Raw genomic sequence first — 22,227 nt, 5'->3', positions numbered from 1 at the left:
ACAAAATCAAATATTCACAAATATTATTGCCTCAGTCTATATGTGACAAGCTCTGCACAGGGACATTCGGATAAACAGGTGGTGCTTTCACTGTTGTTTTTTTTATTGTTTATCAGAAAAGTACTATGCATGGTAATAAACATTTCATTAAACATGAGAATAAACACAAAGAGTTATGGCTAAGGGCTAATTTTCACTTGTTTTCCACAAAAGATATTGCAGGTACACAGTTGAACAATTTGGTGTAAATGAAAAAATAAAAATAAAATGTAGCTTAAATGTACAACTTAATAAATTGCTTTACTATTATTGGTGTCAATCAATAAAGTGGGTTGTCTTGAGGCAATGTCTAATTAAACACATGGGCTTGCACCTTTGCAGTGAAATTTATTCCCAGCTGGATATTTTACATGTAGTTTCAATTATGTTTTTAGAAATTAACATTTTCTTTGAGGAGCAAACGAGCAGTAGAAAAGAGCAAAGAAAAGAAGATTAGAACATAATTAATTATTACAGACAAAGTCCAAATATTAACACCAAAAGAGAACTGAAGACACAAAGAACATTTTATGTAGAATTAAAATACAACACAAATACAAACTCCAATTTGGGGACTGGTGTCAAAGAGTGCTGTGTCAAACTGGTCTTATCGAGCCAAAGTAGGAAAAACATGAAGCCGGCCAGCATCAGAACTGTACATTAGAGGAAGTGTTGTGTTCAGTGAAAACAGACAAAAAGCTGAGATGCAAAGAGTAAATATGTATTTAGAATTGGAAACAAACAGAATGACCAGTTTCTCAAATTAACTATTCAGCTAAAAGTTAATAGCTATTCAGAAGTCCAGTTCTATGACCTCCATGCAAGCAAAGTTCAGGAAATAATCCAATCAGGTTTCCACAAAATCATTATATAGAGGTTTGTACGCCTCCTACTGCCCAGTCCGAGGTTGTTGAGTCCCGGTTACAGTATAAGGCTTGAGATGGCCTAGCCTAGCAGATCAACTGTTGGAACCTGACCTGCACAAAACACAACCAACGATGAACGCCTCCCACAATTGAAAAATGAAATAACAATGGACCACTATTTTCAGTTTATGCCTTCTGCTCTTTATAACAAAAAAACCTAACAAACCAATATCCAGAAAGAGTACTCAAATTCAAAAAATGATTAACCAATTTAATGAATATAAAAAATTAAAGGTGCATTTTTTTCTCATACAAGAGTGGCAAGAAATACAAACACATCAGCATTACAAAACCATTGTGTAAACAGTAATTTGCATCATACAAATATAACCTGTTTAAAGACCCAATGCCAGCACTAGCAGATTTTGATGAACACAAATTGCAGTATTAGGAAAATTAGTGTCCTGATATAAACAAGAACACCCACCAGTTCCCCGTTGTGACTTATGAAGCGCTTACGCAGCCCTGCTGCTCATGAAGGCCTGGCCTGGCTTCCGTATACAGAAGACATTGCTAATGTTCATTTATAAAGGCAAGTCTCGCAACAGTCAGAACCACCAAATCTTGCGATCGTCCCAACAACATGGCAGTGGCCTGAACAAAAACCACAAATCACATCAAGGCTAAATACAGCCGACATTGGTGAGGGTTAGAATGAGGTTATTCCTCCAATTGTTAAGACGTCGTATAGGAACATAGATAAAATATCTTAAAAGAGCTTGGAGAGCATATATGTAATACGTAATATGCCACCAAAGATGCTATGACATACATCATTACAAAAGCCTAACATAACAGTCAGTGATACGTACGATTTCCGACTTCCTGAGTTGTACGTTGTCACATAAAGCAAGAACTGTGGTGGGAGCTTCATGGTATTACAATGTGATGATGTTTTGATGGATATGCCAGAAGGTAATATGCTAGTTAATAGTCAACAAAGTGTTTCAAATAATCTTAAACAATTTAAATTTATTTTTATGTTTAAAAATTCATACCGTTGCCAAGCTGAATGAAAACACTGAGAAAAAAACAGCGCTCATTGTACCCTAAATAAAAATGTACTTTTTCAGAGAGCAGTGCTCATTTGAATCCTCCATCAGTGGTGGAAGCAACTAAGAAGAAGAGCAACAAGATGCAGCATTTGTACAGGAAACTGTGTGACATTGACAAAGAGCTTAGTTTGTTGGATCCTTCCAGCTTCCAAAAGCCCAACAGTTACAGCCAGGCCTTGCAGCAAGTCCAAAGCATGAAGGGTCTCATTGAAGTTCAGCTGTTCCCACCAAGCCATGCCAAAGAGGATGAGCCAACCCATAACAAGTAATGTATTTCTACTATTATTATAGTTTTTACATGTCAATTACTACTACCTGCCCCCCCCCCCCACACACACACACAAGATTTCTCCTACAACTTACACTGACCAAAAATATAAACCCAACACTTTTGTTATTGCTCCCATTTTTTATGGTATGAACTCAAAGATGTGAAACACTTTCCACATACACAAAATTACCAGTTCTCTGAAATATTGTTCACAAATCTGTCTAAATCTGTGATAGTGAGCACTTTTCCTTTGCCAAGACAATCCATCCCACCTTGCAGGTGTGCCATATCAAGATGCTGATTAAACAGCATGATTATTGCACAGGTGTGCCTTAGACTGGCCACAAGAAAAGGCCACTCTGAAATCTTCAGTTTTGTTTTATTGAGGGGGTCAGGGGACTCAGACAACCAGTCAGTATCTGGTGTGACCACCATTTGCCTCATGAAGTGCGACACATCTCCTTTGCATAGAGTTGATCAGGTTGTCTATTGTGGCCTGTGGAATGTTGGTCCACTCTTGTTCAATGGCTGTGCGAAGTTGCTGGATATTGGCAGGAACTGGAACACGCTGTCGTATACGCCGATCCAGAGCATCCCAAACATGCTCAATGGGTGACATGTCCGGTGAGTATGCTGGCCATGCAAGAACTAGGATGTTTTCAGCTTCCAAGAATTGTGTACAGATCCTTGCAACATGGGGCCGTGCATTATCATGCTGCAACATGAGGTGATGTTATTGGATGTACGGCACAACAATGGGCCCCAGGATCTCGTCACGGAATCTCTGTGCATTCAAAATGCCATCAATGAAATGCACCTGTGTTCTTCGCCCATAACAGATGCCTGCCCATACCATAACCCCACCACCACCATGGGCTACTCGATCCACAACATTGACATCAGAAAACCACTCACCCACACGACTCCACACACGCTGTCTGCCATCTGCCCTGAACAGTGTAAACCGGGATTCATCCGTGAAGAGAATACCTCTCCAACGTGCCAGACGCCATCGCATGTGAGCATTTGCCCACTCAAGTCGGTTACGACGACGAACTGGAGTGAGGTCGAGACCTCGATGAGGACGACGAGCATGCAGATGAGCTTCCCTTAGACGGTTTCTGACAGTTTGTGCAGAAATTCTGTGGTTATGCAAACCGATTGTTACAGCAGCTGTCCGAGTGGCTGGTCTCAGACGATCTTGGAGGTGGACATGCTGGATGTGGAGGTCTTGGGCTGGTGTGGTTACACGTGGTCTGCGGTTGTGAGGCCGGTTGGATGTGCTGCCAAATTCTCGGAAATGCCTTTGGAGACGGCTTATGGTGGAGAAATGGACATTCAATTCCCTAGCAACAGCTCTGGTGGACATTCCTCCTATCAGCATGCCAATTGCACGCTCCCTCAAAACTTGCGACATCTGTGGCATTGTGCTGTGTGATACAACGGAAGATTTCAGAGTGGCCTTTTCTTGTGGCCAGTCTAAGGCACACCTATGCAATAATCATGCTGTCTAATCAGCATTTTGATATGGCACACCTGCGAGGTGGGATGGATTGTCTTGGCAAAGGAGAAGTGCTCACTATCACAGATTTAGACAGATTTGTGAACAATATTTCAGAGAACTGGTTAATTTGTGTATGTGGAAAATGTTTCACATTTTTGAGTTCATACCATAAAAAATGTGAGCAATAACAAAAGTGTTGCGTTTATATTTTGGGTCAGTGTATAAAGAAGTATAAAAAAGAACAGTCATGCAGTTGACAATACAGTTTCTCGCTCCCTACTCCCAGGTTTCGCCCAGCAGATGGCGCTGCAATGAATGGCGGAGGGAAAAAAAGTTTGTGCTGTCGTGGAATGCTCCCCTGGTGGTTCGTCTTTGTCGGCTGGTTGCTGGTGATAGCGACCAGTGTTGTGTCAGGATATTTTACAATGCTGTACGGACTAAAATTTGGGAAACAACGCTCCATAAGCTGGTTGGTATCGATGATTATCTCCTTCTTCCAGAGTCTTCTTTTCATTCAGCCTCTGAAGGTGAGAAAAAAAAAACCATTTGAAGGGTCTCGTTGAAGACCCTTCAAACACACATGACAGACACATGACGAGTATATTTGCGGAACAAATGTTGACCCACCATCTGAACACTCCTACCACAGGTGATATGTCTCGCAGTCTTCTTTTCGTTGATAATAAGGAAAGTAGAGGAGGAAGACCTACATAATGTTGAATTTGTTGAAGAAATTCAAGGTGGAGTATTATTAAGACTATGGGGTAGAATAACTGTCAAAATGAAACGTATACTGTACTTATAGACAAACTGTGTAAAAATATATATAGAAATAAAAATAGTTTCACGTTTAACATGTTCAAATGATACACCTTTGTTTTGAATGCATTTTTTTTTTTGGTCATTCTTTTTTTTTGTTAAACTACTGTCAAAAATAAGACTCGGGGTCACAGGTACATTTATCGATTCAGCAAAGTGTGCATGAGTAATGATTCTATTCCCACTCTTTTCTTTCATTTTTCAGAAATGTTTTGTTGTCATATGGAAAGAGCCAATTTGTTTTAGTTTCATCAACACACCCTTAAAGCTGCGTTCACACCGAATGGTATTCACACAGTAAGGGCGTCCATTTTCAGAGTTAAGTCAATGTACAGACTCGATCAGAAGTCCTGCGGCGTGTTTTGAGCGTCAGGTGCAGTAGTCTGGCAGCAGTGCGTATAGGCCGTCTCGGCATGAAGCGGCACAATGTTTCCAGACTTTTGTCTCATCCCAAACCATGAGGGAGTGAGCTTTTTCCCGTGACATGTTCCTGATGCAATCAGTGGGTGCAGTCCAAAACCTGCATGGAGGACAATCTGATGGTTTCCCTTTGTTCTCCTAAATTCTATGATGTTTTTCGTATTTGTATGGAGACAATGATAAAATGTCCTCTAATTTTTTCCTATTTTTCCCTCCTCTGACTAATTCAGACCATCAAACTGGTTCATAAAGAGACGGAAGTACTGCTGAGAGCAGCCGTTATTCAGATACAGCTCCAGACTGTAGAAAATCTGAATGATGTCATGATGTGTTTACAGATGTTCTTGTTGAGCTCTTCCAAGTAAATAAAGCTGATGTCTCAACATCAGTGTCTTCCATCTATTGACTGTATTGCACACTTTCTCTTTCGGCTTTTCCCATCAGGGGTCGCCACAGCGAATCATCCTTTTCCACCTCACTCTATCATGAACATCTTCTACCCTAACATTAGCCAACTTCATGTCCTCTGTTAAGACATCCATATATCTCCTCTTTGGCCGTCCTCTTGTCCTCCTGCCAGGCAGCTCCATCTCCAACATCCTTCTACCAATATATCCACTATCCCTCCTCTGAACATGTCCAAACCATCTCAGTCTGGCTTCTCTGACTTTGTCGCTAACACAGGCAACATGAGCCGTCCCTCTGATGTACTCGTTCCTTATCCTGTCTAACCTGGTCACTCCTAAGGAGAACCTCAACATCTTCATCTCCGCTACCTCCATCTCAGCCTCTTGTCTCTGTCTCATTGCTACCGTCTCTAACCCATAGAGCAGAGCTGGTCTCACCACTGTCTTGTACACCTTTCCTTTGAGTCTTGCTGGCACTCTTCTGTCACACAACACTCCTGACACGTTCCTCCACCCGCTCCAACCTGCCTGCACTCGCCTCTTCACCTCTTTTCCACACTCCCCATCACACTGAACTGTTGACTATTGACTGTATTGTACACGAGATATACAAATATACTGTTAATGCTTCCATGTAGCGATGAGGCTAAAAACTTTTTACAGAAGTTCCTCCCATACACGTCGTGCATTAAATTTATGAGCACATTTTTGGACAAGGTTCGAGCAGCAAATTTGACGCGTGTCAAAAGGGCGGTAGACACGAATTAAATGTGGTCTGATTCCGCCATTGTTCATAAAACTACATTCTCCGTTATTTATTATATGACTGCTGCAACATTGAAGGTTGGTGCAGATTTTTGTGATCAACCATCTACAGTAATAAAATATTAATAAAGTAATACTGAAAAAATAAATATCAGTTCATCAGTAGCTGTTTATACTCTATTGCTGAGGCATCTTCAATATCTAACATTTACCTGCGGTTTGGGCTGTAAGTGTGCACGAGGACTTTGTCGAAACGATGTTTTGTGACTTGATTTGCTCGTGACATTTTTTGACGGTAATTTAACAAGAGAGAAGGTTTGTATTTCAAACAAAAAAAATAGTCATATTCAGAACCAACATACCAAATGTAAAACGAAATGTTATGTTCCTTTTCTTTAATTTTATTTTAATAAAGTGAGAAGAACAATGTTTATGAGCATACATTTCATTTAGACAGTTAACTTACCCCTTACAACACAAACATTCTGGTTTCGGTAAAACGGTTGGAGATTTTAACAAGTGTAGAAGCATCAACAGGTGAGAAGAAGGATCACGATGCAAGCGGATGGAAAAGCCTTCTCTATGAACCCCCTCCTCCTGCGGCCATTGAGAGGATGAAGAGGAACAAGATAATGCAGCAGAAGGCTAACGCTCTGCTCAAAGAGATACTGAGTGAGTACACTTAGAGCAAAATGCAAGGCTCATCTCAGTGAGGATTTGCAAGTCAATTAGATTTTTGCTACTACAGCAAACCCAGTTTCTTGCCTTAAAGTTTTATTGGATTCATCCCAACTGTTTATTGACACAAACCACACTTTGTTATTGCTTTATTGGAAATAAGGCGAATGGGAGCTATACTCTGTATGTGTGTGCAGTTTATATAGGCTTCTTGTGGATGTTGCTGTTGGTGGCATATGGCCAGAGAGATCCCAACGCCTTTTACCTGAACCAACACATCAGGAATAGCTTCACTGGGGAGGCCTCGGACAGCATGAGTCTGCAGGATGTGTTCACGTGGGCCAACACCACCCTGCTCAAAAACCTCTTTGGAGAGTATCCAGGTAAGCATGTACCTTCCAAAAGGACTCTGCCTTTTAAAAAGATGGTATTAAATGGGGTTAAGTTGGACTAGTAGCTGTCTTCTATTTTCTTTTACACCTAATGGAACTTTGAAAAGTTTCTTTTAGTAACTTCTAAATTAGGAAAGTATTGAAGGATGTGTTTTCCTGTTGCCCAAAGGGTTTAGTTGCTAAAGTCATTTACTGAATGTTTGCAGAGACGCAGCCCTGCTTCCGTCCTGGCATATAAAGCAGTTATTGAGGGAGCAGAAGTCTTTTAAAATTTCATGCCATATTGTTTCCACCTTTTTAGTATGATTGATTCATTGTTTGCTTTTTTGGCTTGGTCTACTCCTAATAACTTTAGTCATGCTAGTAGAAGTTGCAGTAGTTTTTGATATGGTGTGATAAAAGCAAATGTAATTTTTATTATCTTAAGTGAACTTCATTAAAAAAATAAGTTTTATACAAAGCAGTCCAGATATATTTAAGAACATAATATATATATATATATATATATATATATATATATATATATATATATATATATATGTATATATATGTACCCATTACATAAATTACACAATGCAGCCATGAGGGGGCCCAAGCCAAGGCCTCATTGTGCTGGTCTTTACACCTGGAGTGATCAAAGCAAAGAAAAATAAGCTCATATAGAGATACTCGAATTGTTCCTAAAAGAAAACATAATAAATCTTGAAGATTTGCATGAAGCCCATTAACAAAGTGCATAGGAGGCTTTTCAGTGCAGTGGAGTTTAAGAGTTTAGCTGGTGACTTTTTTGTTTTTCTACACGTTGCAGAGGACATGCATCCCCATTTAAATCTGGAGCTTTGAGTCTAATGCAGGCAGCCACAGGAAGACTATGCTGAAATCTGAACACTGGTGTGAACAGTGTCCTCTTTGGCTTAATAAACTGAGACATGCAGAAGCATATGGCATCAGCTGCAGAGGCGTGGAGCTGGTTGTCAGATCTTAACAGTAACCCATTTTAAAGGGACAGCAACCAGACTAAAGGAGGGTGCAGAGAACACCCAGGGCAAGAACAGATGAAAAAAGTCTGTATTTTGCAGATAAATTCTTCCAAGTGGCAGCATTAGGTCAGATGAATCCCCATTCTTGAAAGAATCAGACTCATGTGATCGAGAACACAAGCCCACCACCTTTGTGTAAACAAACAGTGGGCTGCAGGAACAAAATTAATCCAACTGAAAACTTACATAAACCCACCTAACATCGACAATAGAAGAGTGGAAAATGTTTATTTATTTATTTATTTTTACTAAATCAATATCAGCTTTGAAAAAAACAAGGAAGCAATCTGCCTTCTGTTGGCAACCATACCTATGTCAGTGTCTCTTCAATTCCCTGGCTACTGTGGGTATGTAGAAAAAAAAATGCAGTGAGCTGCAAAGGTGGGATTATCTCATTTGTATTCACACTTAACTGAATGAGTGTAGCAAATCAAGTGGTCAATGAGAGCACATGATAACAAAGCATCTGCAGTCATGACGAGATAAAGAAAAGAAAAAAAATCCATATTTCAGGTTTTATCACAGATGGAAACTCCAAACTGGTGGGCGATGCCAGAGTTCGTCAGGTGCGAGTGAAGGAGGACTCGTGTCAGATTGCTGGGCTCATGCTTCCGTTGGTGCCAGAATGCAATGCTCCGTACTCATGGGACCTGGAGGAAATGGGCTCCTACGAAACTGGCTGGAATCGCACTGGCCGAGAAAATTTTTCTGCAAGCACTCCAAGTCCCTGGAAGTACCAGACGCAGACTCAACTCAGGGGAAGACCATTCTGGGGCAAAACAGCGCTCTACAGGGGAGGAGGCTTTGTGGTGGAGCTTGGCCCTGATTTATCAAATGCAAGCAGGTACTGCGAAGGGGGGGGGGGGGTTCTAAGGGCAGGGATGTCCAGTTTAGTTTAGTCAGTTTGTTAGTTCAATTTAGTATTTTCCTAATGAATTATATGTATTCATGATCCTTTTGATTTTATGTTTAACGTTTTCAATTACTGATACGAAGCCCATCGAGACGACTGTTGTTGTGAATTTGGGCTGTACAAATAAAATTGAATTGAATTGAATTGAAACTTACAGCAGAGTGAACTGAATATAATGTCTCAACAATCTAAAGCCTTAGTCACAACTGCCCTTGTGGGTAGATAAGGGCTGTCTGATGGCCAAAACTGGTCCAACATGTATGTGGCAGGCTGGTGGAACAAAATATGAAAGTCAGAGTACTCGGTGAACCTGTAGAGCAAAAATGTTCGCGCACATTATTTCTACCGGCAGAATAATGACCATTCGAAGCAAACACCTCTACAACATGTGGGGTAAAGTTCTGGTGAATGGCCGTACAGATATTTCATCAAACCCTGTGGATTTTGCAAGTAGCCTGTCAGTGCTGTTTACGTGATAAGTGTGCAGTCCTTGCGTGTAGCCTGACTGCATCACCTGTAAGTCATGTACCACTTCTATTAGTCCTGCGGATCCTTCACGATACACTTACCAAACATACGTCAATTCTATGTTCCATTTTCCTGACGTCCCTTGAGGTGACAGTGCAAACCTCAAGGGAACTACTAGACAAACCTGCGGTTGCCTTAAGATGTGGCAACTCCTCTGTACAACCATCTGCAGGCCTGGACAACCCAAAAACCAGCAGGGTCAACCCCCTGGGTGGATGCATGTGACTAAGGCTTTATGCTGGTTTGACGGATCCTGAACCCTTCTTTAATACACTTTTATTTCCTTCTTCCACAGCACACTTGAATATCTTTTTGAGAATAAATGGCTGGATTTGTACACAAGAGCCATCTTTGTTGAGTTCACTGTTTATAATGCAAATGTGAACCTCTTCTGCATCATCACTCTGTTGATGGAGACCACAGCAGTAGGTAAGAAGCACTGCTTTGGATGATTGTAATCATGATTCATTCTCAGCTTTATTCCAGATGCTCAAAATTAACATGGCATTAGATTTATTCTTTTATGAGTGGGTGCCAGTAATTGCATCTTCTGTAAAAAACGGAGTGTATCAAAATCAAACACTGGTTTACTTTTGCAGGAGTGTTTCAGTTCTACAGTGAGCTGCAAAGCATCCGCCTTTACCAGTCGACCGGCGGTCTCTACGTCTTTGTCATGGCTGCTGAGATCATTTATTTACTTTTCATCCTTTATTACATGTTCTTGCAGGTAAGAGTTTACACTTACGGATGCATTAAAATCACTGAAATTATTCCTAATTGTTAATTGTAGATGCAGTGCTTTACCGTTTGTCACAGGAGTTACGATCTGATTACGTAGGATTCTAGATGTTTTAAGGCAGTAAAACTCCTCACAACACACTTAATACACTTTTCTCGTACAGCCATGAATATTTTCTAACTCTAACTCTCTTGTTTAACTCTTAAAATTCAGAACCTTTAAAGAAAAATATTTAGTATTATTGAATGTAACAAAAATCTGCTATCGTAAAATTTGTCATGCGGAACACATTCTGCATAGGAGACAGAACATGGAGGAGATTGATTGACAAGGTCGACAACTAATCAGGACGAAAAGCAGTGCGCCGTTTAAAAAAAGATTTTAAAAAATTTGCAAACTTGCACTGAAAAACATCTGTGAAACAGTGAGATAAACAAAAGGTGAACCACATTTTAACAAGGGAACTCGTCTGTTTTTGTCCAAAAGAAAAGTTTTGATTTTTTTTTTGTCATTGTAACACCTGGAGTTAAAACCTTTTAGGAGTCATTTCTAGCAACACAGAAACATCCTGGTTGCATAAATGTAACTTTAATATGTCAATCATTTCCAGGCGGATGAGTAACTTTAAAGGGCCTTTGCAAAAAGAACTTTGAGCTTTTAAGTTTATTCCAATGTTAATTCCTCAACAACTCCAAAGGTGTATTTTGATACGTTCACGCATTTTTGAGCAGTGTTTTGTTTTTGTGGGAGAAACGCAGACGTGCTGCCGAGGCCGGCTCTAGGTTGACATGAAATAGGTGGCGCCCACACGGAGTTAAAGGCGATGCCTCAGAGATCGAGTCGTCTTACTTCTGGGTAATGAGCTGCGAAACTCACTAATATTTCCCAAAAAAATCTTGTTCTTTAGTGTGTCAAAAGTAATATATGATCATATGGATGCAGTTTACTCTGAAAGGCGTAAGAAAATCATGATATAGGCCGTTTAAAAATTACAAAACATTTTAACATAAAAGCCTTTGATGAGTCCACCGTGCACATGCATTGATGTGATTTGATAAAAAAAATCTAGTGAAAAAAACGACATTTTAAACAAAAATATCACATATTTTTTCAGCTGTAAATTATTTTGTAATTCATCTCAGGGTCAGCTGTTGGTTTATCGAAATCTTCCTTAATCATATTACAGGACTGTGATTTGAAAAGGTTAACTGAAGCTCAACAGTCAATAAACACAACCCTTTGTAATTAGTTTAAAAATTAATGTCATTTGCTTTGTCTTGACTTTATTAAGTTTCCCTCACATAACCAAAGGTCATGCGTTTGTAGCTGCTTGTTACTCAATGGAACTGCGTTCCTTTTCTGTCAGGCAGCACAGTATCACTAATGCAGCACTGAGTCATAGTCTATTAACACACTTCTATTTTCTTCAAGGGCTGTTTTTCTGCTAATTTGGGTTCCTCCATTAACTGAAATTTCTCTGTAATGATATAATTTTGTGGCCACTTTTGTGGCTCTTTTAGGCTGTTTTCTTGGGGATTCTAATAAACAAAGCTAACCTATATAATGTAATAAAGCACATCTTTTAATTATTTATGAAATACTTTGAAGTTTTTCTGACCAAGTCTTGTGGATTACTCCATATGCATCTAAAACTTAAAAGTTTGATGGGCCAAAGTTTTTTTTTTTTTTTTTTTTTTTTTACTAATAGAAAACTTCATTCCAGCTTTTATTTGCCAACAAACATGCTGCAGAAGTCAAAGTTGGATTTCTATTGTCTTAAAAATGACATTTTCCCCTTTTTTCCTTTCAAATAGGCCAAATTAATGAGGCTGCAGCGGTGGGATTATTTTAAAAATAAGTTTTATCTTCTGGAGCTTAGTATTATTCTTCTCAGCATGAGTGCTGTGGCCATTTTCATCAGGAGGACACTTCTTGGAAACCGAGATGTGGCTTTTTACCAAACCCACAGAGACCAGTAAGACCAACACAACTACTGAGAAACAGTCATTCACTCCTGAGCTTGATACTATCATTATATTTTAAAGGCCCACTCCAATGAAAATTGAATTTTGGGTGTTTTTACCATGTTCTTGTGGAATCTTTTTCATGATTGAGGACAGATAAAAAAATTAGGATTAAAACTGCATTTCTGAGCATTTATTCAAATCTCAAAATATGAATTGCTCCAATATTGCTCGACATTTTTGGTAGTGTTCTGTTGGTGTTGTGAGGGGCTTTAAACTAACGGGAGAAAGTGTAAACAAATGGATGATGGGAATTCAGGTCAGGCTTAGTTCATGCCCACCCTTCTGTCTAAAACTCAAAGTTGAATTTCAAATAAATTTCTGCCGTTCTGCAGAAACTGAGTCCTCGAAAACAACAAGGGCTTTTTTGATTTGGGATAAAATCGGCATAATCATCAAAAGACCACTGGTAATTCTTTTACTGTTGATCAATGACTGGAGTGGGACTTTAATGCTTCTTTTGCTCTATTGTCCCTTTCGTATAATTTACTAATCAATTTGAAGACATCTTGGTTGTGCGTCTAGATTTGCCAGTTTCTATGACACGGCCACAGCCGACCTGCAGCTGCAGTATCTCATCGCGTTCCTGGTCCTCCTTGCCACGGTCAAATGTTGGCACCTGCTCAGACTGAACCCCAAGATGAACCTGATCACAGCCGCCCTGCAGCGAGCCTGGAACGACATCTCCGGTTTTCTTCTCATTTTTGGGGTCTTGTTTGTGGCGTACTCCATCACGGTGAGTATTTGGAGCTTCACCCATTACAAATAAAAGCTTTTTCCTAGTGAGTTTCACGAGCCAGGTTCTCTGAGATAATACAAATATCCCTGCAGCGCTGTGAGCTAACATTAAGATGCTATTAAAAACAACCAAACTCCATGGAGGAATGTTATGGTAATGTGCCTTCAGGTTTAGAGTCTTTACTTAAAGATAAGTTAAAAAAAATCCTATTTAGATTTGATTGCAACTTATTTGAATGCATACTGTATAAGCAATAATAATTCTTGCTTGAACATTTCCAATCATACACGCCTATTTCAATACAGAAGCTGCTTTACAGCAGACTGAAAAGCTATTAAGGATGTGTTAAAAATTTAAAGATGTCAGCCCAGGTTCTTCATTTCTTCCTCCCAAGTCTCATTAGTTTCCTTTAGAGCGAAAGGAATGGGAGATAGTTTAGTTTAAGTATCAATCATTGCGTAGCTAAGGCAGGCAAATTGCAAAAAAGGAAAAAACTAAGCTGACAAATTACTTTTAGGGTGTATTCTGATGAAAAAGTCTGTTGGTCCGGATCGAGTCCTGAAGCTTGCGCTTGGTCTGTATTCAGACTGCCTTCAACCGGACATTTGTGTTTCAAACTGAATCTTTGGAAACAAAACCCCAAGACTAAAGCTCTTTAGTCATTGGCCAGAAATTACGAGGGCGGGGCAAAGCAACGAGAGAAAGAAATCAAAGTCTAAAAAGTTATAAACCTGTAGAGAAATTTATTAAGGAGAATCTATGGTCAGAAAAAAAAAACTTTTAAATAATGACAGCCAATGAGACAAATAAATAGATAAAAAGTCACAATATAATAAAAAAAAGAAATAACCATATACAAGTCCAAGCTGAGAAATGTGGATGAAGCGGTTTGAATCAGTGCTGTTGGGATGAGGCGACTACCTAAACATACTAATTCTTTCATGAAATGATTTCATCACGCCATTTTTCAAGATATCAGGATGGTTCAGTAGGCTCAGACATTGAATGAGCGGCTCAGAGAGTATATGAGATCCTTTTTCCCCTCATGGATTGGCCCCCCCAGAGTCCGGACCTGAATAAATTCTCTGGGATGTGCTGGAGAAGACTTTCTGCAGCAGCTTAGCTCTCCAGCCATCAATTCAGGATCTTTTAGGTCAAGTTTCCCTCTGCTTTTAGATATGCATGATCAAAGCAGTTTCAGTTCTCTTGTTGTAATATCACCAAATTGAAGAAAGTTTAATTCTGAAAGATCACAGCTCATGCAGTGGTCATCATCTTTTCAGAGCAACTTGATTTACGGCTGGAAGCTTTCATCCTATAAGACCTTCACAGACTCTCTTCTGACCGTCATCAGTTTGCAGGCAGGCATCTTCAACTATGATGAGGTGAGTGCTCACAGGCTGGAGAATTTGTGCCACACTGAGATTGTATGTGAACACCACAGACAAATGAGATATGTGTATCTTAACTTAATTTTGTCTTAACTTACGGCTGACTCACTTTAGCAGTATATTTGCACAAAAAATTGGCAGTACAGCTTTATTCACACATTTAGGCAAATGTTTGACATCATTCTGATGACTGAATGTTAGTATTTTCTTCCAGGTTTTGAATGATGACCCGGTGCTTGGTGGATTACTCGTCGGTTCCTGCATCGTCTTCATGACATTTGTGTTGCTTAACCTTCTCATCTCCTTGGTTCTTGTGGCGCTGAAAACGGAGCAGTTAAACCACAAGGTAATGTTCATGTCAGTCATTTAGAGCGGGCTCCATTCTTCTACTTTTTCTTAAAAAAAAAAAAAAAATCCAAACATTTTTTTTTTTATTCACAGTGCAAAAGCTGAAGCTTAGAAATGCAGTAACCTTTAACTCTCTTTTGATGTTAGTTTAGAAGCTGCACTGATATTCCTGGGCAGATTTGACCCGGGCCATATTTAGTTATAAAAAAAAAAAACGAGTCATAAGATTAAAAAAAAAAAGTCACAAAAACTCTGTTTATATGTTATTCTTAACTCCTTTACTAACAATATTTACTTTAGCGATGTGTTTCACTGATCACAGATCATGTTTTAATGAGGTTAATTGAGCGTCAGCACACATCCGCCTATATGTGTACGAGACAGAGATGCATTATGTGTTTGATCTGAGTCTTTTTAACTTTTACTTTGACTGCCGGGTCAACCTGACCCAAACAGTAGCTTTGCAGCATAAACACATATAACAGGTTTACAAAAAGACTAAATACATTTTTATTTCAAATGTTGATTTTAAGTATTTCTTTTTTGATTGTTTTGAGTTGTTAAATGGGTCAATTTGACCCAGAACATAACAGAAGTTTTGTGAAAAGAAAACTGAAAGGGCCAAACAGTGTTAAAATGTTTGGGCTCACGAGCTGATTGATGAGTCAAACAGCTGGGTGTTATTTTACACACACTCACACCCCTCACCCCTTTGTGTCTCTATGTCTACAACTTCCTGACGTGTACCGTTTTTTAGTCTTCTCCTGAAGTAAGTCCAAAAATAAAGCCATTTGGGGAAGTAATGGAGAAAGTTATACAGCAAAGCTGCAGAAAAACACTACATTTAACCTGTAGACTGTTCATATTTGAAAACATTAATGACAAAAAAAAAAAGTGAACAGTGAGTAAATAATTAATTTCCACAATTATTTTTTTATACCTCCATTTATTGCCATGTCAGCAAACATAATGTCTCTAATGAGATGGACCAACCTGCTGTGACATTAATATGGCATCCCATGCTGTGTGTATTGGACGAGTGATCTGTCAAAATCAGAAACATTTGCTTTCTTAGAACATAAAAATATATATTTTAGGTCATCCTGGAGGATCTGGTAATGGGATAAAATGCCATCAAACTCTTGCATCCCTCATACTAAGATGCCTTTGTATAGAGTTTGTTTTTCTTAGATGACATTTGATCGATAAAAAAATAAAATACAATGATTTTATGCCATACTACTACCTCTATAATTTATGGCTTATTTTTGGCTCTCATTCACTCGTACACTCGTTCTAACGAGTTTTATTAGTCTAAGACTGTCCTTATTATTGGTGCTTCAATTGGGGTGTGAAGACGTTGGGGGGTCCAACTGTTTCTTTGGCAAATTTCAAAGTAAAATCAGTCTAGAGATTGAGCTTTTTGCCACTTCAAATTAAAAGTCAAATGTTTAATGAATACATTGAATACAACCATCAAAAACAAAGCAAAACTGTTTAACCATCCATTGAATTTCACCAAAAACAGTGACATCAAAAATTATCACCATTATTTTTATGAAACAAGAAACTGGTTTGGCTTCAAAAAGTCACACCTGTACTAGGTGAGGGAACATGGCGCAAACTATCAAATGAAATGTGTCATCAGTTGGTAGAAGTTCTGGTATCTAAAATTCCATACAAATTAAATTCGTTGAATTGATTGATATGAAAGCCCATGGCAGTTTTAATATGTTTGTCCATAAACAGCAGGCTGCTGCAGATGGTGTTAATTTGCAGACCTAACCCTTCTCATTAAAGAGAGGCATGGGGCTGTCTTGCAGTAACAATAAATTGACTTCATAGGGACCAGCTTGCCAAAAATTCAGATTCTTTAAATAGGAGTTATAACTGGAAAAAAAAATCTAGTTGTTGTGTTTTTAAAAACTGGGGGTTGGACTTAAATTGAATAAATTAGCAAACACAAATGGGAAAGTTTTGCAGGAAGAGGTGAAGAAAAAAATAAAACCATGCCATGTACTCAGTTATTTTGTTTGCTTCTTGGCAAAAAAGCTCAGCCAGTAATGGCACATTCAGCCCACCAGATAATTATTATGAACAGTGTAGTCTTCATGGATGGAAGAGTCAAAAGTTCAATATCTAGAACATTGACTGTCCTACCCAAAAATAAATCCAGAGCCTGCCATCTGTTGTTAAGATGTGCTCCAGTTCCGTCTCTTGAGGATTTGCCTGAGTCGAACAGAGAGGCTTTAGAATTAGCCGTAATTGTTCAATCATCCTTCCATCGATTCATTTCTGCCCCCAATCCTTTCATTTTTTGAAATGTGGAGGAGCAAACTGGAGTCTTGCCTTAAAACTGTCATCTAGAAAGTCATCCATCAGCTTCAAAGAGAGACAAACAAAACTAACGACCACATGCACATGTCCTCACACTCAGTCCTTTAGTTCGCTCAGAATTATAAAAACCAAACTGCTGCACACGTTCATGTGCTAATGGAAAAAACTTGAAGAGGCAAACGACTACACATGCGTCAAGAGTAAGTCATAGACGGATGTGGTGGATGGTATGGTACTTTTCCCAAATAAAAATTAATTCAGAATCAGAAACGATAACAAAAATTATTCAAATTACTGTATGGATGTTTTTTTTTTTGTCCTGGTATCAAGTGACACACAGACCAGTAGGGGTCTGAGGCCTGGGAGTTAATTTTAACTACTCTAAATCCCTACCAAATTGCAATAAAATGCAGAACACTGGATTTTTCAGCATTATATACCCCTTGTGCTATCTTAGATGACCCCACCCTTGCATTGACGTGCTCTCCTTACCATGACAAAGGTGGATGAAGGTGGAGAGGATTTCATGTAATCCATGGACACCAGTGAAGATCACAAATCATTGAAGAAAAAAGGTTCAGAGCACTGTCTAGTGGGTCTAGATGACCCAACTCCCAATGATAAAGTGCCTGAATAGCACAAGGGTTACACTAGTGTTTTGAAGGATTAGGGATTAGTAAGTGAACTCAGACATATCTTAGGTTAGGTAAAATGTCACACATTTTTGACCAATAAACTACAAAGATGTCTATTAAAATGAATAATCTGTGCATCCTGGCCAAAATGGTTTTAAAGACCTAATTCAGTGAAAATCATGTTTTTGGTGTTTCTAACATGCTCTTGTAGCATATTTCTCATGATACAGTACACATAAAAAAAATTAAGATTAAAACTGTTTTCTTTATTCATGGTGAATTAGTAGCAGATAAAAAAAATGCAGTTTAAAATAGTCTTTAGTGGTTACGTTGAGCAACAATCGGCGGGCCGCAAGATCCCTGCTCCACTCTATTCCAATACATCCAAATACAGACCAATAGATCCATTTACGTCTTTGTTTTTCTCATCTGAGATGGTATCTGGCTCAGAAGTGTATGGCTGGATAGCTCCAATATTGCTCGCCATTTTTGTTGCACTGGCGTTGTTAGGTTGAGGGTGTGAGGGCTGTAAGCTAGCGAGAAAGCGTGTAAACAAGGGAAGGATGAAAAACCAGCACAGGCTTACTCTGCGCCAACTGCAAAAACTGTCCTAGAAAATGACACTTTTTAAAAATTTGGGCTAAAAAAGGCACAATCCTAATTACAAAGGATTCCCAGTTAGACTAGGCTTTGAAAATAGATCAAAAGATGATTGGAGTGGGACTTTAAATATGGTTTCAAGTAGGCCTGTTTTATCACCACTTCAAAAACAGGACCTACTTTCCCACAGAATACTTTTTTTTAAATTGCCCTGATGACATTCTTCAACAAAACAGAACAGCAAGAAACAGAAACAGGCGCCATCTCATTTGCATAAAGGTAAGGTAGGACAATGCACATGGGGCAGGAGAAAGTTCCTGAGTTGGGTCATGGCATAAATTTTAATTATCAGTTCTAATTGATACATTGTGCATTCAGTCAACCCGGCATTAATCATTAATTTGTTTTAATGGTGTTGTAGATTGCCGTGTGTCCTCTTTAAGCAAAGTGTGTCAGTCTGGAACCAGAGTTTAACAGCCTGTCTTTATTCAGTGCATGATTTTTTTTTTTTTAATCATCCCGAAAAGCTATGGTACAAAGGAAATGTGTGTCCTAATTAACTACAGTTAATAAACTGAAGCCCCAAAGTGGCGCATCTCAATCTAAGCAAAGAAGTATGAGCTGAAATCAATGCAGATATTTGATCTGCAGATAAATCCTGCTTAGTATTCAGGAGCCGCTCTTCAGCATCTCTCATGTTATCTGAAAATGAATTTGATTGTTGCTGCTTTTGTCTTTTGTTTTTTACACAGCCCTCAGAAGAAGAAGAGGTTGTTGACCTCCTGCTGAGCAACATCTTCAGTCTCTTTGGCATCAGATATAAAGACACGGCGACTGACAGCAGCTGCTTGCCCCTTAATAACACTACAGATAGCTCCAAGTCCCATTAACTGAACTTTTGTCAGAACTCTGACAGAAACATCAAGAGATAGAGCTCTGGCATGTACTTCTTCAAATTTCTATGCAGTTATATAGCATCTTTGTGCTCATTTATTTAGACAACGTGTGAGGATCTGTCTTTGTTTAGGTTATTTTGCCTCTATGTATTCAATACATCAATACATGTATTTGCATCACGATGTTTATTGTTCACACTTGCTCTGAGTGAACCATCACACCTGATGCTTGGATGAACAGCTTATTGTCAGTCAGGCTTTATTCACACTGCAAGCTGAAATGAACACAATTGTATTTTTTTCACCTTCTTGTTCATATCTAAATCCTACACAAACTTAAATTTTTCTCCTTCAAATCCAGCCAGAACCATACAAAAACTGCGAGGCTAAATTGGTCATGTTTCTTATCTTTTGCAACATGATCTAAAGTCCGCTGATGCGATAGTCCTCAGTTTTTTGCCAGTGCTCGCCGGTTACCATTAGTTGTTGTGGTAAGTTTACTGATTTGCTGGACGCAACAAACTAAATCTGTAATTCTGCTAGTACAACACATTTTCTCTGCCAGCAGGCGATGAGAAAGTCAGTGGAAAAAATACCCTAGTTTTTGTTCCCTCTCCATTCTTTTGGTTTCTTATTCAGTTGATATTAGCTCTGCTTTTTTCTGACGACTACCTTCAGCTCTTTTTTTGTTTTTTTGTTTTATTAGCCACTCATGTATGTAGAATAAAAATACTAATTTGACTGGCGTGCCTTGACAAAACTCATTGAACTGTCTGTAAATTAATATAAAGCATATTCTTTATAAATATTGGGTTTGAAAGTCACCAAGGTGATGTATCTAAGATCTGTTGCATGTTATTCCTTCATGTCTACTGTGACTGTTCTTTTTCTTTTACTCAGAGACAAAGTAGTGAATGGCAATACAAAAGGAAGTTCTCTACATTGTTACTGATTTAGATGTTCCACTTTAATTAGAAAACACATATACAGCTCTGATGGTACTTTTTGCTTCCTTTCTCAAAATCACCAAGTTCTCTCTAAAATGCATCAAAGTACATTTGAATAAACTTTAAAAAGTGGTCTGAAGAGTGTTTTTCCTTTCTGAACTGATTTCTATTTAAATTTCTTTTTTTTTGGTAAAAAGTCTCCATCAAAATTAATTAAATTGTTTTAATTGATGAACCTGTTGGAAGCAGAAGAAAAGGAAAAATAAAAGTGGTCAGAATTATGATCTCTCAGAGGAATCATTAAACCTTTTTAGATAACTAAAGCTCATTGTCTAAGTTGGCACACGTCTCCAATGGATCTTTTTTAACTAACTGTTCCATCGTAACCAAATTGCACTATTTTCTAGTTTAATTAAAAATCAATCTGAAGTTGCTTACCGGTGAATCAGTCCAACTATGATCTCTGTTGAGACTTACTGTCTTCTATGTTATTACAATTTTTTTTTACTGCTTGCAGAAAAACACTTCTTTCTTTTTTTTTTTTTTTTTTTTTTTTTTTTTTAACTTGTCCTGTCCAACAGCTAGGCAAACAGATGAGAGCTGAGGGCCTCTTGTGTTGGACATATTTTATTTTAACAAGAGGGGTTATTCATCTTCAGACAAACCAAAGGTATGTCTGAATAAACCCCTTTTGTAATTGAGGCCAAACTTTATTAATTTCAATCATGTTTGAAAATCTTTGGTGTTGGACCGGACGGAAAAGGAAAGAGGGGAAGAAGAGAGAGGGACGTTAGAGAGAGGGGGGGGTAGGAGGGTGATAATAGGAGGGGAAGGGGGGTAAGACCATGAAGCAGCATAGAGCAGACAGGTTTACTGGTTGTTTATCGTTACGGTACGGTTCAAATGTAGTACAAAAAGGGCGGGGCCTGTTCACACACACTCAAATATTATCAACACACCTGCTAGCCGCAAAAATGTCCACATGTCAACATGCACACAAAACAGATAGTGTTCACGAACGCATACCTATGCCTTTAAACCAACTAGTGTGAAATCTTTCATTCATTCAATCATGCAAACACTTCTTTCTCTTTCGGCTTTTCCCATCAGGGGTCGCCACAGCGAATCATCCTTTTCCACCTCACTCTATCATGAACATCTTCTACCCTAACATTAGCCAACTTCATGTCCTCTGTTAAGACATCCATGTATCTCCTCTTTGGCCGTCCTCTTGCCCTCCTGCCAGGCAGCTCCATCTCCAACATCCTTCTACCAATATATCCACTATCCCTCCTCTGAACATGTCCAAACCATCTCAGTCTGGCTTCTCTGACTTTGTCGCTAACACAGGCAACATGAGCCGTCCCTCTGATGTACTCGTTCCTTATCCTGTCTAACCTGGTCACTCCTAAGGAGAACCTCAACATCTTCATCTCCGCTACCTCCATCTCAGCCTCTTGTCTCTGTCTCACTGCTACCGTCTCTAACCCATAGAGCAGAGCTGGTCTCACCACTGTCTTGTACACCTTTCCTTTGAGTCTTGCTGGCACTCTTCTGTCACACAACACTCCTGACACTTTCCTCCAACCGCTCCAACCTGCCTGCACTCGCCTCTTCACCTCTTTTCCACACTCCCCATCACACTGAACTGTTGACCCCAAGTACTTAAACTCCTGCACCTTCTTCACCTCAGCCCCCTGTAACCTAACGCTTCTACCTTGATCCCTCTCGTTCAGACACATGTATTCTGTCTTACTACGACTGACCTTCATGCCTCTTCTTTCCAGAGCAAACCTCCACCTCTCTAGCTGTTC

General features: G+C 39.1%; 1 protein-coding gene across 1 annotated transcript in view; it reads left to right on the top strand.

Moving 5' to 3' along the window:
* The window catches only part of LOC101167330 (polycystic kidney disease protein 1-like 2), a gene marked incomplete at its 5' end in the record, with an annotated part of 36,436 nt that extends 15,890 nt beyond the window's left edge, over nucleotides 1-20,546 (top strand). The window contains 13 exons of the mRNA XM_023951186.1: nucleotides 2,039-2,285; nucleotides 4,082-4,322; nucleotides 4,445-4,535; nucleotides 6,744-6,878; nucleotides 7,082-7,267; nucleotides 8,830-9,160; nucleotides 10,053-10,186; nucleotides 10,357-10,484; nucleotides 12,311-12,471; nucleotides 13,046-13,256; nucleotides 14,543-14,644; nucleotides 14,865-14,996; nucleotides 19,323-20,546. Of these exons, the coding sequence (XP_023806954.1) occupies nucleotides 2,039-2,285; nucleotides 4,082-4,322; nucleotides 4,445-4,535; nucleotides 6,744-6,878; nucleotides 7,082-7,267; nucleotides 8,830-9,160; nucleotides 10,053-10,186; nucleotides 10,357-10,484; nucleotides 12,311-12,471; nucleotides 13,046-13,256; nucleotides 14,543-14,644; nucleotides 14,865-14,996; nucleotides 19,323-19,460 (2,237 nt within the window). The remainder of the gene's footprint in view (nucleotides 1-2,038; nucleotides 2,286-4,081; nucleotides 4,323-4,444; nucleotides 4,536-6,743; nucleotides 6,879-7,081; nucleotides 7,268-8,829; nucleotides 9,161-10,052; nucleotides 10,187-10,356; nucleotides 10,485-12,310; nucleotides 12,472-13,045; nucleotides 13,257-14,542; nucleotides 14,645-14,864; nucleotides 14,997-19,322) is intronic.
* Nucleotides 20,547-22,227: the final 1,681 nt, after the last annotated feature.

The sequence above is a fragment of the Oryzias latipes genome, chromosome 21 (assembly GCF_002234675.1).
Source record: "Oryzias latipes chromosome 21, ASM223467v1".
NCBI lineage: Eukaryota > Metazoa > Chordata > Actinopteri > Beloniformes > Adrianichthyidae > Oryzias > Oryzias latipes.
The sequence above is the reverse complement of the archived record's forward strand: the minus strand, read 5'-3'. Positions and strand labels throughout refer to the sequence as shown.